This window comes from Stegastes partitus, unplaced genomic scaffold (genome assembly GCF_000690725.1).
Source record: "Stegastes partitus isolate 25-593 unplaced genomic scaffold, Stegastes_partitus-1.0.2 Scaffold332, whole genome shotgun sequence".
Classification (NCBI taxonomy): Eukaryota; Metazoa; Chordata; class Actinopteri; family Pomacentridae; genus Stegastes; species Stegastes partitus.
The window spans coordinates 227,952-249,832 of NW_007578063.1; the positions used below are offsets into that span (position 1 = coordinate 227,952).

Sequence of the window (21,881 nt, forward strand, 5' to 3'; positions counted from 1 at the left end):
TACTCATACTGTGATCAACATGAACTGTTGTTGCCTGTGAATTACTAAAATTTTCTACTTTTAAAATATCCAAAAACTACTTTGAACTGCAGACATATACCACAAACAACGTGTCTTTAATCTGTATTATCCAAAATTAACATCTACAAACTCATTTTTTAACATTTAAAAGTGCATATAGCGCAAAAACACCCAAAACAACCAAAATAAATAATGGATAACTTACACTTTAATGGATTAGGATCATTTATTCAAAGGCAGCCGTCTGTGAAAAATTGTATTCATTTAGATTTGTTTTAAAAACCAAGAAAAATTGTTGAACTTAATGTAAAAAACAAGAAAATTGCTTTAAAAGGCCTATCTCAGGAATTAAACAGTGCTTCAGGAGCTGTTGTGCTCTTTTTTTTTTATTTTTGGCTCTAAAAAAACATTTAATTTGACAGTTTTTAACCATATTTTTGAATAACTGTACACTACTGGCTGTATTTTTACAGTGATTTATTCCAGCATGTACATCCTCGTCATGTGTTGCCTCATTGTGGATTGAATTTTAAGTACATTTAAACTGGAAGTTCCTGTTAACGCGGTTATGTCCGTCTAAATCCAACTGTGCTGTAACAAAACAACGGACAGACGATGCAGCTGTGCCTCACATCGTTTTTAATTGACGTTGCTTTAAAACGACGGCTCCAAAGCGACGACGTCTTATCTCGTTAAACGCCTGTTGATTCGTCGTGACTCTTTCTCGTGTCTGGTGAGAGGATGCAAGGAGATGATCTGAGGAAAGGAACCGAGGACCTACAAACTAAGAAAAGAGAAGAGCGGTAGGAAGCAAATGCTGTAAACAGAGTTTGTAGACGTGAAGCAGAAAGAACTGAAGCTCTGCACTGTTTAAATACGGCAGCAGGTGATGCACAAGGCAAAGAACGGCGAGTTTATTTGTGTTGCTCACTTTAACAACAAAGCATTTCAAAGTGCTTTACGTAACACATGAAAAGCATCAAGACAAACTGTAAATGGGACATAAAATGTAGACATAAAACATGAGTTTTCGACGCAATTAAAGGCGTTAAATAGGGAAGAAAAGAAGGAAAGTAAAGGTTACAGAGCAGTTTAAGATGTTCAAAAGCATATTGAGTTCAATGAATGGCGGAGGCAAACAGAAAAGTCTTCAGCCTTGATTTAAGAGATCTGAGAGTTGCAGCCGACCTGCAGTTTTCTGGGAGTTTGTTCCAGATATGCGGTGCGTACAAACTTAAAGCTGCCTCTTTGTGTTTGGTTGTGACTTTGTGGACAGAAAGTCGAGCCGTCCCAGATGACCTGAGAGGCCTAAATGGTTCGTATAATGTGAACAAACACACGGAGAAGACAAATGAGGACAAACAAGACAAAAGAGAGAGAAAACAGCTGAAACACAAGGACCAGGAATAGAAATAATGACACCATAACAACTTGCCTCAGATAAACATTGGACCCAGTCCGGCTTTCACGCTGGTTGTAACGTCCCGCGGTGGTCTTGTGCATATACGTGTTTATATAAGTCGGTTTTCTACATGAACTCAGAGAATTTTTCCTTTTCAGCAGATGAAAGTGGAAATTTTTCTGATGTCAAAAAAAAAAAAGTCCTTATTGAGCACAGTGACGCTCACACATTCAAGCCAAAGAACAAGAAGAAAAACACATTTGCGAGTGGAGGAGGACTCGTTTTTCAGAGAGAAGTGTTCAAGGGCACTAATGTCTGATATTAGCGCTGCTGCTTTTCTGGATTAATCAAGTCTGAGGCAGTAACCTTGACAAACTGTAACCGTGGGGCACAAATAAGGCTGATGTGTGTTGGCAACAACTTTTGTTAAAAAAAGAAAAAAAAGGAGAAGAAAATTTTAAAAAATATTTGATTGAATTACACTAAATTAAGTTACACTTTTGATTAAACTGCACTAAAACAAATTGCAAATTCTAATGTGTGCAGCAAATAAAAGTCAAAATCATTGTTTTATAATAACAGCTTCCAAGTTTGGTCCCTGCTGCTTTTGACACTTTGGGTGCATTTTGTTGCTTTTATTCGTGTTCTTTAGGCTTTTACATGAAAAAATATTCTGAATGTAGGAATATGTCAGAAAAAGCAACACAAGCATGTGTGTGGTGTGAGCAAGAGAGAGTGTGTTATACTTTGTGAACCAGGTGATGTCTGAAACTGAAGTGGCGCATGTATGTTTTCAAAAAAGAGTTGACTTCAGACCTGTGTGAAGTGACTCACAGCTATTTTGTACACCTACACACACTGAGCCAGCTTAAATGAATTGCTTTGTTTGGTAACACACAACTGAGTTAAGTTCATCCAAAGTAAGTTAGCGAGTTGTATCATCCATCCATCCATTATCTATACACCACTTAATCCTCACCAGGGTCATGGGGGGCTGGAGTCTATCCCAGCTGACTCAGGGTGAAGGCAGGTTCACCTGGACAGGTCATCAGTCTATCACAGGGCTACACTTAGAGACAGACAACCAAGCACATTCACACCTTTTTAGAATCACCAATTAACCTCAACATGTTTTTGGACTGTGTGGGAGGAAGCCGGAGAACCCGGAGAGAACCCACGCTGCACGGGGAGAACATGCAAACTCCACGCAGAAAGATCCCGGGTGTCCTCGCCGGGTGGAGAACCGGCGACCTTCTTGCTCTGAGGCAACGGTGCTAACCACTGAGCCACCATGCAGCCCCTGTTTCAAGTTAGATGTACTTAAATCATTCGATTACTCACAATTAAACTCTGCTGCAACTTAGTTTTAGGAAAGTCGGAGCACAGTCTATAATCCTGACAACATCCTTTAAATGTTGACAATAAAACGTGATACTAACTTTATAGGATCATTACTGGAAATGAAAATGTTCTCAAAATGTTCTTTGTAAATTAGAGTAAAGCACTAGAACCTGTAGGTGATGTTAGCCAATATTGTGGTGAATGTTTTCCACCAGCTGTGAAGATGAATGAGGTTCATTCGAAACCTACTTGAACTGCAGCTCAAACACACTTCTAGCGGCGCCCGAACATACGTGCAGTTTCGTCGTCTCCCTCTCTGCCGAAATAAACAGCGGGCGACGCGTGACATTTAGGGAGCCGGGGCCGAGCCGGCCTCTGGCTCTGTGGCCGTAGTGCTGAGTAATGGCTGTTCGCTTAAGTGTGGGCAGGACCAGGAGGCGCTGTGCAATGCCTCAGCAGAGAGTCCTGCAGCGTGACATCCAGAGCGCTGTAACAACTCTCTGCTCGTACCGCTGGGGATTGTTTCTGTGTCTATCATTCAGACAAAAATCGACCACGGTGAGTTCCCCTAACTCCCTGCATCAAACAACACTTTTCCCTCCTTTCTGCAACACATCAATAACACCACTGTGCTTTCTTCACACTCACTCCCTCCCAGTTTCACTCAGTCACACTCTCATTTGCTTTCGCTTCATTTATGTTTCCTGTGACACTTCCTCGGTGCTCTTTTTTTTCCCTTCGCGCCGCTCCCCTCTTTTCCTCTCTGCATAAAATCCACCTCCTGTCTCTTTAACCTCCGAGTCTGTTGCAGCGCCTCGGTATTGATCACCTTAAACTCTGTGCAGTCCAGGGTCCCGACAGGCGCCGTGATTCGGAGCCATCATTCAGCTTTGGGACGTGGTTCCCCCCGCCCTCCTCGACGGCGTGTCCACTCGCGAGGCCTTGGCTCGTGTCAGAGCGGAGACATTTCATTAAAGGTGAACTGTAAATTAACGGAGCAGGCGGGTGGCTGAACGAATGGGGCGAGAGCAGTTTCAATCAGCCACCCAGATGGCGCGCCGACACCGACAGGAGGCCTGATGGTTTAATCATTCCGCTAAACCTTCGGAAATTTGTATCGGGAACGAGTCCAACGCTTCAGCTCCGGGGGTGTTAACATAAAAACAAATTGGCATGTGTTTTCAGCTGGTGGGCGTATAGCATAGCACCATACATAGCTCTGGTTGTGATATATGGATGTAGCATGTGAGAGAGATTAAGCTGGAAATGCCTGCTTCATGATTTGGGGGAATGAGAGATATGAACCCTCTGGGCAGATCGTTAGACTAATTCTATGCGGACCCGCTCTCCAATTTATTGCCTGCGACATGTTAGTGAATATTTATTATTGCTCTCCGCAGCGTACGTTTGGCTTTGCACCTAAAATCGAGAATATCAATTACGGAACGAGAGCGCGGCCAAACGCTGTAACTCCTAAGTGATGCTATATAGAGAGAGGAAAGAATGAAAACTTTATCCCACTGAGAAACCCACACATGTGCACTCGGAGCTCTCTGCAAAACAATTTATTTCACCACAGTGTCTGCCACAGCCCAGTTGCTTTGTTTGGATTGGATGCAGCTGAAACTGCGAACAGACTCGCCCTTGTTAAAACCGCCTTTCGCTAAAGGTTGATCAGATTTGGAAAGCGAGGTCTCCTGATATAATTGAATCCACAAATGCGACGTTCCTGATAGCAACGTGTGTGCATAGTCTGTGAAAATAAAAACATTTATGAGCAACCAGGGAGGCAAACCGCCCCCCCTCCTGATGATTTTAACACACACACACCCCCTCAAGCTACTAGACTTACCTCATTTACCCCTAGCAGAGATTTTTCCATTTTAAAAAAAATAAAGGGAGAAAGAAGCCAAAATGGAGGTAATAGTTAAAAATTAAGATCCACCGGGTGGCTAAAGAGAGTTGAGAGATGGGAGGGAGGAATATATAGGCAGCAGGAGAGTCGTGAAGGTATGTAATTATGCAGTCATCATCGCAAACCTTGACTCGGAGCCAGCCGAAAGCCTGATCCGACCTCGCTAATAAACTCGGCTGAAGACCAGGATCTAATAACGGTGTGTGTTTTTCTTTGGTGGAGTTTTTATGGAATCTTAATTACAAACACATGGCCGGCGTGCATAAATGTTTTAACGTATTGATCAGCCGGCTGCATCACAGACACGTCTGAGTGGACCTCAGGAGTTGAGCTCGTAGAAGGGGGGGTTTTATTTTTTCATTTCGCTATCTTTTTTTTTTGCAGAAACTCTCCCGCAGCTTTACAAAGCCGAGCTCTGCAAACGCTGTCAGGGAGGGACTGTAAATGGTTTTACAGGCATCCCGAGAGTAAACACGGTTTTTACGAGCAGGCAAGGTTTAGTCCAAGTAAGGAGCTGTGCTTTCCTTTTTAAAGCGCTTTAATTCTTTCTCAGTTTTTCTGCCATCCTTGAAACGCGGCGCTGGTGTTAGTTTCACAGCTCGCGACGTGAGGCGTGCTGTACGTCTGTGTGTGTGTGAAAGAGAGAGGGATGCGGAAATAGGGAGTGAGGAAATATAGTGAAAGAGAAGCAAGCGAGGAGGAAGACAGTAGGAAGGAGGAGGACGTGCTAAAAACAAGAAACAAAATAGTGCCGGCAGTCTTTCAACAGAGGGGAAGGATAATGAGCAAAACCACTGAGCCATGGATCCAGGCAGTGCACGGCAGTTACTTATTAATACACACACACACACACACATATTCATACATCTATGCACACTTATTCACGCTACGGCGCACATGCGTCGGCCACGTGCGGCATCGTCCGCCGTCACCGCGCGCACAAACATTATGCAGAGAAATGGTGGATTCTGGAGATGAAAGCCTCTGGAATCACTGGCTGTACGCTGACACAGTCGTAACCTATCAAGCTCAGCGCGCTCGTGGCATCGACAGGTCCACCGGGATGCTGTGAAGTCTCTTTGTTCTGTTTTGATGTGCTGTATTTCTAATGCATGTATTCCAGCTCTTAAACTGCATGAAAGTTCCCCCTGCCTGGCTTTTGATTAAGGAACTTATGAGGCGGCCTCAAATAGTGTCCAAACTAATTAGTTAGCATCTGAAATGGCCAACAGCTCCTCGCAGTAATCATAACCAAGTGTGGTGACCGAGCAGGTGGACTCGGTGTTTCTATATCTTTTTTCAGAGTATAGTTTCAGTTTATTACAACTCGAGTAGTTTTGCTCGTCCGCGTACCAAGTTCATTGCAGTGTATGTGCTCCCTTATCACATGCTGTGAACATTTGAATCAAAGAGCAGAGGCGCCTCCAGAGATTTTTCATAGATGTGGCAGAAAAAAATCTTTCCGTGGTTAAGAAGTCTCATGCTGCGGTTTCATATTTTGCAGTTAAAGTTGCTAATTAGCTCGTAGCATTTGGTGATTTGGGTGATCGCTGTTCAAAATAGCCAAAGAAAATAGCGGTTTTATATGATGGGGGGAAATAGTGCAGTTATAAGCATCATAAACTTGGGACATTGTTATAAATACTCGTATATTTAATGCACGTCCAGAGTTTATGATTGCAAATATTACAAATGTTGGCCATGTGAGGTGATAATTAATGGAACTAAAGCAACTCATGGTGCAGTCAAATGTGTTTTCATTGTTACTCCACCTGCCTCAACTACCTGTTGCTGTATTTTGGTAGTTACTGATTAGAAAAAGTTCTGTAACACATCCATGCTCACTATATTGTCTCTGCTGTGAATACATCCTCCTGTGAAATCAAAAAAAATCTGTCTGATCGAAAAAACTAACATGGATCAAAATTTTACAGGATAAAAATATTGAGTTTAGCTGAGATGAAGACTTGTTTGTGTAACAAATGATTTAACTGTAGCTCATAAACGGTTAGTCTATATGTGACAAGCTGCCTGTTGGTGGTAAACAATAGTACACAATGTCGTTTACCATTAGACCGATATTGTCTAAATGTTGGTGAAGTTACTGCTGCGTTAAGACATTCAAATTCATCCTGCTGCTGTTTGATGCTGCAGGTATTTAAATAACTCAAAGGAAAGACTCCTACATAAGCTTTAGCGCCTGATAGCACCAAAGTTGCATTCACTGAAACTTGGACATCAACGATTCCCACAAACAGCCAGAAACAACAAACTACACCAAAGCTACATTCACTGAAACTTGGACATCGTAGTTTTAGTGATTGAACTCGACCTATCAGATGTGGGCTCAATAAGCCAACAAGACTTCTCCTGCTTGGAGGCGCCTCTGTCAAAGAGCGATGTTTCCTCCTTAGCATTTTATTTACAAGTACAAAGAAGCCTTAGGAGGTAACAGCGTCCAACTTCACCCTCCTCAGAGTTACTATTTTAGAAATAATAATTATAAATTATAGTGTCAAGTAGTAGAAATGTGTTCTTTGGTGTGTTTTTTTTACCCCTCTGAACGTTCAGCTTTGCTTTCCGACCCGTTCAGCTGCTCCTTTAAATATTCCGCCTGAACTGTTTAGTCTAAATGCTGGTTTTTCATTGTGACGCCGCAGTGTTCCCAGACCCAGTAATTACTTTGATCATCTCACTACCAATCACAACCGACAGAAACCAAAGCCAAAACTCTGAAAAAGAAGACCCGAGTTGTAATAAACAGGGATTATCCTTTGGACGCGCGCCTCTAATCGAGATCATCATCACTGACGGTGGGTTGAGAATTATCTTCCTTCCCTTCATCTGACTTCTCCGTCTTTATCTCGTTCACACATGCTCACAAGGCCATTGTCGAAATCGCCGCCAAGCTGCGAGCGTGGACCGAGCAGATACACAGAATCTTCTGCCAGAGCTCTAATCAAGGGAAATGTTTAACAACTGGCACCGAGCTAGCAGGGCTTTTCAATAATTTCCCATACTCAACGGCAGGACGGAGGAGGTGGAGGGAGGAGGAATGAGAGCAGGAGACAAGTGGAAACGTTTAGGTAGCCGCAAGAACACGACCGCATCTGTCACAGCGGACGGAAACATCGCTTTGTCGCTTTAATATTACATTTGATTCAGCGGGAACGGTGTTGATTTGGAAGTTTCTTTACTTCTCTTTTTGAATTTTTAAGCTATTACTCCCATCATGCCGCCACCCCTGGTGATCAAAGAAGCGGTGGGTGAGGGAGAGAGAGATATGGAGAGAGGATTAGCGGCTAACAAGAGGATTGGAGGGAGGGAAGGACGATGTGAAGGAGCAGGCGAGACAAAGGCAATCGAATACCAAAGGATAATTGAAACTATGTGCAAGGTCCTTTGTACTCTGACAGCTAACGGGCGCAGACGTATAGATACACAAATCAGTGCTGCTTTTAACAACAGAGCTGTTAGACCTCTGGTGCTTCCAGGTCTCCTCTCTCATCTATACTCTCCTCCTCCACCATTTTTCTCTCCTCCTACTGTCTTCTCCCCCTCTTTCAGCCTCACGTCCTCGCTTCTCCTCCTATTCCCTTTCTTCACCCTACATCCCTCTCCTCTCCTCTTCCTCTTCCTCTTCCTCTCCTCTCCTTGTTACGCTGTAATTGGAGCTGGAAGCCTCAAGACAAGCGGCTCAGTGTTCGTCAGCCTGACAGGCAGGCCTGTTGGCTTCTATTAAGCTTTAATAAGTGAGCAGGATTGGAGAAGAGAAGGAGTTGAAGGGAGGAGAGAGTGCACAAGCTGCTGCTGCTGCTTCTACTGTCACCCCTCGGTATGGGATGCAGGGAAACCTGTCTGCTGTCACAAAAACACACACACACACACACACACCCACAACCGAAATCTCCATCCATCCTTTCATTTTCATCATAATCCCTTTTCAGCTTATTCCCACTGGCGAAAGACTTTGTCTAGATGTTGTGCATCCAAGAAAGACATAAGTGGGGGATAAAAGAAACTGGCAAAAATAATTAACATATCTGAGTGTCCATGTCAAAGAGAAAGAGAGCCGAGGAGCCATATTTGGTGTAAAGAAAGCTGGCCTGCCTCCGTTCTGCAGCTCAGACGTCCATACAGTACCAATGCACACACTTGTCAAGACCTCTTCTGCTGCATGAATGTGACAGCAGCACCATTGCACGGTGCAGGATTTAATCCCATACAGCAACCCCGGACCACAGTTGGCGTAAATGTTTGAGAACCATCTTCGTGCTGAGTGCAGCGAGAGCAATTCCAGATGTGATGTTGTGTGTGAAAGAGGAGATTTGCAGTTACTACCTTGTTCGTATTTTTCCTGTGGTTGCCGTAAATCATTTGTGTTTACAAAGTCATCAGGGCTGCGGTTTGTAATATATGTACCAGTATATATATTTCCAGTTGTAAATCAGTTCATATCCGGACTTTCCAAACTCCTGAACACGGCGGTGACCTCAAAATGCCTTTTTTTTTTTTTTTTTCAGCCCCAGGAATGCTCTTTTTTTTAACTGAGCAGAGGAACAATAATGTAACTGAACCAGGCAGACTGTAAAAAAAAAAACGGAGTATCAGCCAGAAACATGGGAATAAATACAGCAAGAATCAGGCCTATCTTTAGGCTGCTGCAGCAAAGATGCCAACAATATGTTCAAGGAGAGAAGAACTCCCGACGAGCAAATGCCAGATTCTGTATGAACATAGAAGAACATTAAATGAATACACAGAGACTCAAAGGAAGTCTGCGCTGGTTGGCCTGCGCAACAACGAGCTGGCCGCGTGACAGCGCGTAGGAACGAAGCGAAAGGAAAGATGCGCCGCGAGATCTAAATTATGAGCTGCCATCTGTGTTCGGAGCAATTTTGATATATTGAGCAATCAAGTTTTCCACAACCCGAACCTCCCAGATAAACCTTAATACTCGGTTAAACCAACCACATACCTGCGTCGGGAGGTTTTAATCAGAATTATGTGTTAATATTCAGAAGATGAACTAATTGAAGTAAAAAGGAAGCGAGGGTAGAAAAAGGTGGCGGCACCAAGCAAACACAGATATGAACAAATCATATTTCACTTTGAGTCTGATAAAATGCGACCTCTGGTTGTTTAAGTGTTGAACTGGGCTGAACTGTGCGTGCCACATAATTAACAGGCTGTAACTAAGGCCTGTGTCCACGTGTATCGCTGAGCTTATTGGATTGGCGATAAAGGACTAATTACTGCTGAAAAGGACATTGATTGACCAACAAGGCCAGTTGATTAACGGCAGCTTTCAATCAATGGAAACTGCAAACTTGTTGAGAGTATGGACCGGCATTGATAGTGTGAAGGATGAACCCACCGAGCTAAAAGATGGAACTCTAAGCGACAAGTGTACGGTTTAGTTACCTTTAGAGTGTCGTGATGCTTTAAGGCCGCTGCTGTGACGATAGCAATGAATTGTCAGAATAAAAAAAAGGTAAAAATGCATTTGTGTTTAGCCCAAGTTGCAGCTTCTGTTTACTTCAATGCAAGTGCCAAGATAATATTGATATTCTGGGCTTTTAGTGAATAGCTTGAGTCATGAAAGTAGGTGCAGACATTCATGCTTCCCTCAGGATGACCTGTATACTGTTATATGTACGACTCTACAGTTTCATTTATCCAAAGCGACGTACATCTGAGAGCAGATACAAGACAAGCAAGGATCTAGTCAGGAGAAAACAATCTGGATAAGTGCCATATGTCATATCTAAAATATATTTCCTTCTTCTACATGTTCCTTTGTCCATTTTATTTATTTGTCTTTTGCATTCTTGCCTACTTTGTAACGCCTCTTTGAGTGTTTTGAACAGCGCTACGTAAGTATTATATATCATTATTAGCAGAATCTGGAGTCAAAATGTGTCCAGTACTTTATCTCCTGAGCAAATATTGGCAAAAACTAATTGATAATTAGTAAATGTTTAGAATCAGTCTTTTTGCCAAGTAGATTTTTTTAGATTCAAGATTCAAGATAAGCTTCATTTGTCACATACACATTTATACATGGTACAGAGTGCAGCGAAATGCAGTTTAATTAAAAAAAGAAGAAGAAAAAAAGAAAAGAAAAATAAGTGTTCAAGAAATATATATACTTTATGTATACATACACATAAATAGATCAAATAAATAAAGCAAATGGAACAGTGTTATGTAACATATGAGAAATCTGACGTGTCTTGAGTGTTTTGCTGCGTTACAGTAGACAACATTTTCAAAGAAGAATAAAAAGTCTGTTTTTCTTTTTCTTTTTTTTCTTTTTTTAACAAAACCAAAATAAACAAGTGCTCCTAGTCAGTAGACAGTCAGTGTTAAAGGTCAAAATAAACAGCAAGTGCAGCAAAGCCAAGGAATCATGAGATAAGACGAGCCTTTATTAATCCCACAGTGGAGAAGTGTGCAGAGGGAGGGCGCAAATATTGAAGGAATGTTGTACAAAAATAAAAAATCAACCAAAATATACACAAGTACAAGTACATAGAAATGAAAGAGAAGTATTATTATTCAATTAAAGTAATAAAAATGTATTGGAGTGGGCAAATTATTCACCTGAGAAAGTGTAGATGACCAAAACAATGTAAACGTGAGCTGACAGACTAAACCATGATGATAAACTGGCTAAATATCACCTGCTAACCATTTGCATTGTCACTGTATGCCGACGGTACTATTTAGCTCAAAGAATGACCTCACAGACACCAGATAAGTGATTCTTTTTTATTTTTTTCCTTGGGTTTTTCCTGCACTTTGCTCTGTGTGTCGTGCTAAAGCTCGGGCCACCTGGAGAAATCTGTGCGCTATTTATTTTTGTCACCGAGACCTACTTTCCACCAAAACACAGCTTCCAGCATTTCCTCACAGAAGGAAATACCTTAAAGAGAGGTAATAACCGAGGCCTGTGGTTTTTATTTAGTAGCTGTATTTTGGAAATAGGTGCTGCTGCTGCTGCTGACATTTCTGGATGTGATTTGGAATGTTTCCCCCCGTTTTTTTTTGTGCTCAGTCAGCATCAGCTTTGTTGAAAGATGTGACGAAACCTCAGAAAAGTGAAAGTATCTCAATTTGAATATTTGATGAAGTGTTCGGTATGCAGACAAATCATCGTTCTGCATTATTTTGTAAGTCACAAGTATAAATTCTTGACTGTAAAGCCTCCAGTCAGTCAATTCAGCTCCTAAACAAGTCGCCAAATTAAACATGTTTAAAGAATAATTACTGTACATTAGTTTAGCACAAATATGCTGTTTGACACATGCACTCATTACTTTCAAATAATAATCAGATATATCACAATTACATGTAAAATAATTAGATGTCAGTCCTGTGATTAGCGTTGAGGTATTTTAACATTTTACAAAACGTGAATCTAGCTTTGGATCCCTCATTAAATCCATTTGTTTACCCAAAAAAACAGTAAAAAATAATATTTTTTGATTGCAAAAGGATGTTTAGTGACTGCATAATTGGTAATCTAAGCCGATGAAATATAATTAGGACACACAACGAACAGGAGGCATTACAAAAGGCTGATTAAAGTAAATGAAACATAATAAAATGCCAGCTGGATTATACCTTATTTTGACTGGAGGTCCTGATTCACAGACAGCAAATTGTTCCGGAGAATAATTTTAAGAATAACCCTGCAAAATAAATTATATCAAAATTTTAAAAAGCAACATTACATAAGGTGCTTTTTAAAGGAGCTACTAACATACAACAAAAATCCACACAGTTGGAAACATTTTCTCGTTTCCTTTGTTACGCATCCTGTCGCCACACTTACCACGATGACTCGCCAACAGGTGCAGACACACCTGCAGACTGTGTTTTGGACGCTTGTTCTAAAGTTAAATACCTCCGGGTGAAGTTTTTAACAGATTTTTCCGCCATCTGCTGAAGACTTGGAGATTCCCTCCTTTGTGCATATTGTTTGTGCAGTTTTTTTGAGGATTTGGGATTTGATGCTAATTCAGTTTTGGAGAGCTGTTGTGCTCTTTGTTATCTGTTCCTCTCACATCAAGACAAACCGGGGAGTCTGTTTTATTTTATTTTTTTCCATTTATTTGTGTTTTTTATCATTCTCTGGCAGAGGGGTTTAAGACTCAGGTTGCAGCTGTGTTTTTAATGGCATCCAGGCTACGAGCTGAACGTCTCTTCACTGCTGTGGTATTTACACTAAATCACTTTAGTAGAAAGTGTTTCTTTTGACTCTGGTTCGGACTGTTATTACACCTGCAGCGTGTTTTCCTTATCGCAGATATTAGTCCTCAGTCATCGGTCATTTTATGCTCAGAAGATAAAACATTATTACAGCTAAGTCGTAGTTTCCGGCAGATAGAGGCCCGCTCTGCAGGAATGTCCCCGTTCAGGCTCTGTTTGCAGCTGACATCATCTGTCCTCAGAGAAACTTGACATTTCAACCAAAAAATGAAAAATTAAAATGAGAGTTTCTGCTTACCTGAACAAGTTAATGTTTAATGTGCAGCGTGATGGTCTGCTGTCAGGTTGATTGATCGCATCCATTGTCAGTTAAACGCTTTTTTGATCGCATAAATTTTAATGCGTAGGGAGGATGTCTGCTTATCGCAAGTCAAAAGGCTAAAGTCCAAGAGATGCTATGAGTCGCTGCTTTTAAAAGTTCAAAGGCATTTGCAGGTCTTTGGAGTCCAAATCACGTCATTAAATCATACATCTTAATTCATGCAAAACAGCTATAAAGTCCAAACTTTTAGACATTCTCTCCTCAAAGGCGTTGATGCTGTTGCTGTAAAATAAAGTTGTTGTGTTTCAGTCACAGCACTTATTGTTTAAGTTGTTTGTACTGTGGTTTTTGGATGAGCTACACTTTAAACCGTCCAATCTGTGGAATTTAGTGTCGTCTTGTTGTAAGGTCGCAGATTGCAACCAATGGAATACCATAGTTTCATTGTGAAAAAAGCAAAAGATGAGCTCTAGAGCCAGTTTGTCCCTTCAAGGCTACCACAGAAACAACATGGCGGACTGTGTGGAAGACGACCCACTTCCTCAAGACTCATTCACAGTACCAGAAACACATCAAGTCTTATTTTTAGTGTTTTTAGGGTGAACTGTCTCTTTAAAGGTGCAGTATGTAGAACAGGGGTGGGCAACCCTGGTCCTGGAGGGCCACAATCCTGCATGTTTTAGATGTTTCCCTCTTCTAACACACCTGATTCAAATGATCAGCTCATCATCAAGCTCAGCAGAAGCCTGACAATGATCCTGATCATGTAATCAGGTGTGTTGGAAGAGAGAAACATCTAAAACATGCAGGATTGTGGCCCTCGAGGACCAGGATTGCCCACCCCGATGTAGAATTTAGTCGCCTCTAGTGGCGAGTTTGAAGATTGCATCTAACTGAATACTCCTCGCCTACTAAGTGCGGCCGTGAAAAATGCAACAGGTGATCCCTAGAGCTAGTTTTGGGTGTTTCCATACAGGGCTGCTGTAGAAACATGGCAGTGCAACATGGTGGACTCCATGCTAGTCGGCTCAGCTCCCTCTGTAGATATAAGGGAGTCATTCCTCAGGAACAAAAAGTGTTTTTGGAGTGAGCTACCTCTTTAAAAGTGCAGTATGTAGAATTTATTCGCCTCTAGTTGCAAATTTGAAGGTTGCATCCAACTGAATACCCCTTGCCTCATCCTCGCCTACTAAGTGTGGCTGTGAAAAATGCAAAATGTGATCCCTGGAGCTAGTTTTTGGTGTTTCCATGCAGGGCTGCTGTAGAAACATGGCGGACTTCATGCTAGAGCTTCAGCTGTAGATATAAGGGAGTCATTCCTCAGTAACAAAAACACATAAAGTCTTATGTAGTAGGATAGTAATAGGTGCAGTATGTGGAATTTAGTGGCCTCTAGTGGTAAGACTGCACATTGCAACCAACTGAATAACCCCTGCTTCATCCTCATCTACCAAGCCAGGCTGTGAAAAATGCAAAAGGTGATCTATAGTGCCAATTTTTAGTCTGCAACATGGCGGCCTCCATGCTAGAGGACCGGCTCCCTTTGTAGATAAAGGGCTCATTCCACAGTAATGAAAACACACAAATTCCTATTTCCAGGTGATAATGCAGTAATGAAAACATAATTAGGAATATTATATTCCATTTCTGCCAGTAGATCCCCCCCTAAATCCTCCACCCTGCTGCTTTAGTACGTACTAGAGCACCTCTGGCACCGCACAGCGGTTCAGCCGTCTCTCACAGGGTTTTAGCTGCCATTCCTCAGCTTAATGTCAATGTGTAGAGTAACATTTTACTATACAAAGCCACAGGCCACATTAATTAACCACCAGGCTGTCTCATACTGGAGTATTTGCACCACAACCAGCTCCATTTGTCCCCATTAAAAATGAATTTGTCAGATAATAAAAGTGTTTGTTTAAAGGGGGAAAAAAATAAAAAAAATCGCTGCTGTTCTCTGTGCGTTCATTCTTTCTCTTGTTCTTTGCCGTGCAGTGTGTAAGTGAGTAAGTGGCTCCCAATGTCTATTAATGACATCCATTTATTTTCTCTGAGAAAGGATTTATTTTGCTGTCCTTGTGGAGACAGTCCTCCCTCTGCCACTATCGGTGCTGTAATTTAACAACTATTACTACTGTTTGTCTAAGGCCCCAAATGTTCGAGTTTGCTTTAGGCTTCTCTCTCTCTCTGTCTGTATCGCCCTCCTCTTTTCTTCGTCTGCTCTCCTCCAATCTGCTTCCCTTGGCATAATTTCAATGTATTCGTTGTGTTGGTCCCAGGAGCTCACGCAGCACAGAACAACTTTTCTTCTGGCATTTTTTTAATTGATCCATGGCTGCCCGTGCTGCGGTCTTGCTGTACTCATATCTTCAATAATTCATAAGCCGTTCTCTCTCAGGGAGTTCATCTCATGTACTTATACCAATGAAATACAGAAATTCATGGTCTCGTCTGCAGATATGGTACTCTTTATCTATAAACACGATGCCTTATGTTGATCCCAAAAAGTCTGGCATATAGATGCAGCAAAGAAAAAAATGTCTGTATATTTACTTGAACCAAAAGCAATACAAATGTCTCATATTTGTTATTTGTGCACGAGACAAAAATCTGAAACCAGATGCATCTATCTTCTGGGGTGGGGGTTGTATAAACATAACTGATAATTATGCTACTCAAAATAGTTTTAAGTCAAAATACACAACATGTATGAGGGCACTTGGGCTTCATCCAAAAACAAGGAGTGTTACGCCCGTTTTGGGGCATAATAGTCTACTTTACAGCCTTAACTCGCTGTTCTTCATCATTTCTTTGCAGGTTACACCCTCTGAAAATCAGCAGGTGAGAGGGAAACCAAAAATGGACAAGAAAGAAGTCATAACTGGACACGGACGTCCGTGGTTTTTACTATGTGCAGTCACACGTCTACGGCCTCCTCTTGATAATCCATGGTCACTGATTTTGAAATCGGCAACCCACTTCTTTATGGTTGAATAGCAAGGAGAGTCTCCACCAAGTGTGTTGACCGTGTCTGTGGATTTCCCTGGAGGTCATTACTTTTTATGCAGGTGCTTAATCACAGCTTTGGCTTCTTTCTCGTCCATTTTATGGCTTCTCTTTCACCTGCTGATCACCAAAGGGCATTCCCTGCAAACAAATGAGGGCAAACATTAGAATTTTTGCGTACAGTGATATAAGGCCTTATAGTGTGCAGTCATGGCGAGTTACACCCGTTGTTTCCAGATAGGGCCGAGACTCTTTGAAGCACCCTTGTACATGGAACATATAACAGGTTTTCATTGTATGAAAACTTCAGCTTATTACTCACCATTAGCACCAGACTTGGCATCTCCCCCTATGAGGCTAATGTTGTGAAACATGTTAGGGTTGAGAGCTATTCTCAATCAGGAAGACAGTTATTATAGCTATTAAAATCACCATCCACTTTACGTAATGAAGGCAATTAGCCAGAGCTACCTTGGCTGGAAAGCATGTGACCGCTCCCACCCACAAAGGGGAGAGAGAAAATAGGTCATTTTGTCTTGCTGTTGAACTCCCACATGCTTAATACAGGAAATACTGATGCCATTTAGATGGTTGCACAGGTTGACTGATGGCCTTCTTTTTCTGTGGTTTTATTTCTCTCTGCAGGAATGCTGCTCCAGGAGAGTTTCATTGAGGAGCCTGACGGCCTGGTGTCTGTGAACCTGCTGGTGGTGTCTGCTGTTTCAGCCTTCGCAACGGGAGCCATCCTCTCCGGCCTCACGGTCTGCTGGATCATGAGTCACCGCCACCGGCACTCCCGCGGCTCCGGAGCCAATGGCGCCCGCCGCAAACGGGACAAAGAGCAGAGCATGCTGGGACAGGGCCGCAGCGGGTCAGTAATGAGTGTGACAAGAACCAGCGGTGGGGAGAGGCGGCGTTCGCAGGCAGACAACCCCTTCGTCACGCCCAACGGCTGGCCTAAAGGAGAGATGGACCCCGGCCTGCTGCCCACCCCGGAGCAGACGCCGCTGCAGCAGAAACGGGCCATGCGCCTCCCAGACTCCGACTGGGACCAGAGCCAGACCTTCCTCACTGCCGTAGGGACTCCCTGCCCCAACAACTCCGTCATCTACCTGAGCTCCAAGTTCCTGCACGGAGGCGGAGGTGGTGGGGGCATGGTCCGGATAGAGGACCCAGGGGAGGTGGTGCTGCCCCCGCACACGGAACGCCAGCGCTACCTGATCCTCGCCACCCAGAGAGGGGAGCACGGTGGCAGTCGTCCCACCGGCACCCTGAGGAACTCAGCGGGAGAATACATCTACCCCGCCACGCCTCAGGATTCCCCCGACCGGCGGAGGGTGGTTTCCGCTCCCACTCCCCACATGGACTATGGGGAGCCTCGCTGGAGTCACGAGGCGCTCAACTACAACAGCAACAATGGAGCGCCCTATCACCCTCAGCGCCAGGGCCTCATCAGGCCAGACATGCACGGGCCTCGAGGGCTGGGAGAACTGGCTGACTTCAGTCATCTTCTAGGAAAGAACATGGGAGAGCGCACCCCCAGTGGCCAGTGAGGTACCGGAGGTGAAGCCTGACATCGAGCTCTCTCTATAAACCCATTCCCTCCAACAGTAAACTGGAATAAATCAACCCCTCAGACTCACTGTTCCGGTCCAACCTTACCCTGTCTGTCCTCTCTCACTGTCATTCAATGTTCTGACGTCATTCAGCTGACTGAAGAGAGAGACGCAGAGAAAAAGAATCAAAGAGAGAGTTGAAAAAGAGGAGAAAGCTCTCCTTGCGTCCCCTGTTCGTAATCTGAGGTGCATCCCTCTGATCTGTCAGTGGTACCTCCCACAGAGCGTGACTTTGACACCACAGGACAAAACAGCAAAGGTGGAAAAAGAAAAAAAAGAGGGATGCAAAAGGAAGGGGAGTCTTCTTTAAAAAAGGACACTGTGGAGATTTTTAAAAAATGACAATTTCGCTCGCAGCGCCAAATGTGAAAGGTCTCCCTCCACCATTTTGTTCACTGTTTTGACACCATGGATCTTCTTTGAGTGTGAAGTTTTGTTTCTGCTTATGTTTTGTTTTGGGTTTTTTTTTTCGTGCCAGTGGCATCCAGCAGACAACAATGTGCTTTACTTTGGATTTCAGATGACACTAAAAACTGTTGTAGCTGTGCCAGAGGGCAGTGACTCTCGATGAATCATGCAGTGCGTTTGTGATCGTGTGTGTGTGTGTGTGAGTGTGTGTGAGTGAATGTGTGGCCACAACAACCCCAACCAGCGTCCTGGCTTAACTGTGAAGTATAACTATATAATGAAGTTGGTGATGATAACATTGTTTTTTTTTTTTCTTTTCTTTTTTTATAAACAATCACAGAGAGACAAAAGATTTTTATTCTATGTCTACTTGAAGCTCTATGTGTTTACCAATCAGAGGTTGGGACGGTTGGGACGGTTGGGACGGTCACCCTGTGTAACTTTTGTGACTCCCAGCACTTCGGAGAGTTGAAGAGAGCAATAATAAGCAAGAAAGGATGAAGATGAAGCCGATTTCATTTGATATTTTTGATAATATCGCTGTCTTCTCTGCAAAGCAAACTGAAGCTTGGAGACGTCAGAAAATAAATGCAAAGCTCTGGGAAAAACGGAACAGTATCTACCCCCCACCCCCACACACCCCTACACCTCCACTCCTCTTCCTCCCCCTCCTACTGCCTCTCAGTATGCCCGGGTCTGTGTGACCTGACTCGAGGCCTCCCTGGGCTCCACGGTCCATTTTGAAGCAGGGAATGTGAGCTCTGGCTGTCTGGCTATCTGACTGAGGCTGTGAGGCCCCGGCCGCTTGGGAGCTCCATTCAGCCTCTTCTGCCCCGACACTGAGCCTCTTTGTGCCCCCCAGAAGCAGGAGGAGACTGCGGCAACAAATGGCCGTTAAGAGTCAGGGACCTAGCCCACCGCCGAAGCCTCGCAGAATATCAATGAGGAAGGACACCACGCGAGATACAACCAACCAGACTCGGGGCATCTCTCGCGGCTTCACCCCCACGCTGGCATCTCACTGGGGGTTTTTTTTTTGCCAGGACAGGGAGGAGCTGAGGGGCAGAAGCTGTGGGGTTGAGGTTGAGGTTGGGGCCACTGCTAACCGTCACAATGGTCATCCCTTGTGGGTTTATCCCTTTCTGGCTTTCAGTGTGTTTCCCAACAAAAGCGGGATAAAGAAAACAGATGGGCATGGGTATACTTGGGTGTGGAGTTACTCTTTCACTCCGTTGTGTGATCTTTTGATGTTGTCTGGTTTTTTTTTTTGTTGTCTGCGCTTCATCCATTCTTGATTCAAATGTAGATCCGCAGATAGCTTTAGTTCATCTGGGTCATGGTTTAGTAAAGACGGCGCTTTTGTGTGTGTGTGTGTGTGTGTGTGTGAGTCTCTTAGGGCTTGTATACATGAATGTGTTACTCATATTGAGTGCAAAAACCAGCTTTGATCAAATTTACAGTCATTCTTACCCTTCTTCTTTTTTCTTCCCATCCCCTTTCTTTGCTCTATTGAGCCATTAATAGCTGCATAACACTCGCAAATGCGTGCTCACAGTGTCGGATCCTTGCATGGGAAACGAACGCGCTGTACAATACCCGTAAACCATTATTGTGCGCACAAAGAAGTGCAGTTAAAATGAAGAAGATGGGTTCCACTTCACATGATAGATACGATCAGCACAAACGACTAAACAGTGTTTGAGTTGAGAAAGATGTGGCCACTGTTTTCCATTTCAGGCAGCTGTAATGAATATTTTCATATTAGCAGTAGATTGCATGCAACAACAAACATCTTCGAACTCGCTGTTTTGGTTTTCTGACTCGCAAAATTAACTGTTTTGATTTTACGCTCATCATTAGTTTGCAGCTATTGTTTTACACATTTTATACCTTAATTTGTGAAACATAATGATCTTTTTTTTGCATTTAACACAATAACCCAAAGCTACAAAGTCAGTAAAAGTTGAATTCTGCTACATCAAGCTTCAACTCCCCCCGACTCGAACGGTGCAAATTTGTCAAAATTTAGATGTAAATGAACTGTCTGATCAGAGGGAACGAGTAAACAAGAGCATAAATCTGAAAAACACTCGATACCGGCTGACAGTTTTCGATACAGTTCTACGAGCACATTTCTGTTGAGGTTTAATTCCCCGGCCCTAACAAATGTACAGCCAGAGCTGGGGGGTAATATATGAGACAAGCCAGTGAAAGAGATTTATAAAAGCAAGGACGGAGAGGGCAGGTCAGGCAGGCGAACGTGATGTTACTGCATTACCGCCTCGCCACATTAGTACAGTGTATTCTTCACACATTCCGCCCTGAAACAGGTCATTAGTATTGAGGATACAGAGCTCTCAATCCTCCTCCACCACCACCACCCCCCTGAAACGTGTCTCCATCTCTGCCGTGGCCTGAGTGCTGCGTGTCTGTTTTGTGTGTGAATGAGGCCTCTCTGTCTCGGCCGGCGTGCCCAGCCAGCCGTGTCCTCGCTCCGCATCTCCTCCGGTGTTTCACTAAACATGCTTGATTAGGCAAAGTACATTCCCAGCCCTTTAAATGGCCTGATGAGCCCCTGAGAAGATTACTACAGACACATCAGCCCAGAGAGGGGAGCTTCAACCACCTCTTTTTTTCTTTTAACCACCAGCCACACACAAACAGAGCCCCTTCAAACCAAATTTAGGACGCAATTGAATTAAGATCTGAAATGGAGCTCACGCCTGAAACGGGAAGGATACAGTACACGATGTTATCCTGCATAATTCGGTTATTTCAACATTACAGGGCAGCTAAAGAATTCAGGTGGAAGCCGGTGTGTTTATTGAAGCCGTCATCCTCCCTGTTTCTTTACATACTTCATGTCATTCCTGTTCCTCCTCCTTAAACAGCTGCACTCTGTCTTCTTTCAAGGCCCACCTTTTTTTTTTTTTTTAACAGATTATCTCATGCGGGCTTTCATTGTGTTTGTCACCATTAACGGTGAGCTGGTTAATTTAATGAGTCAGAAACAGAAATCAAAGTAACCCCCACTTTATTTCACATCAAATCCTTAATGCGTAACAGGTTTTTTTTTTAGACATTTTCGAAGCCTCTCATGCGGTAAATTGCTTTCCTGTGCTTAGAAGTGATTTTGTTTGGAGTTTTTTTTGGTGTGTGTTAATGTAGCATATATCGCCTCTAGTCCTGCACACACACACACACACATTCTCCATCTTTATCTCTATTCTGCACGTAGCCACACGAAATTCCCACCCAGACTTTGTGACCCAGTCTGACTGTCTTTGTTTGTTGTTTTTTTTATTTATCATGTTGTGCGCTTGCTGAAGAGACCATGCCTTTGTGTGTTGGGGTTGTTTGTGCCGTGTGGCCCAGTGATGCGATGCCCCCCCTCCCAGCCAATAACTGCCATTTTGCCCTACAGCGCTCCACCGTGCTGTATGTGCTCTACGCCCCAGAAAGAAAGAAAGAAAAAAGTCCAGAAAAAGGGAGGAGACTAACTCGCATTCAAATCCAACAACGCAAACCAGGAAGTAGCGACATGGAAAAAAAAAACTGCTCCCTTGGAAAAAAAAAACTGCTCCCTTCCAAGCCAACGTGTGAGAGGACGAGAAAACAAAAAAAAGACAAAAA

General features: G+C 43.3%; 1 protein-coding gene across 1 annotated transcript in view; it reads left to right on the forward strand.

Moving 5' to 3' along the window:
* sema6bb (sema domain, transmembrane domain (TM), and cytoplasmic domain, (semaphorin) 6Bb) overlaps positions 1–21,176 on the forward strand; it is a 147,967-nt gene extending 126,791 nt beyond the window's left edge. The window contains exon 17 of the mRNA XM_008283900.1: positions 16,870–21,176. Within this exon, the coding sequence (XP_008282122.1) occupies positions 16,870–17,777 (908 nt within the window). The 3' untranslated portion in view covers positions 17,778–21,176. The remainder of the gene's footprint in view (positions 1–16,869) is intronic.
* Positions 21,177–21,881: the final 705 nt, after the last annotated feature.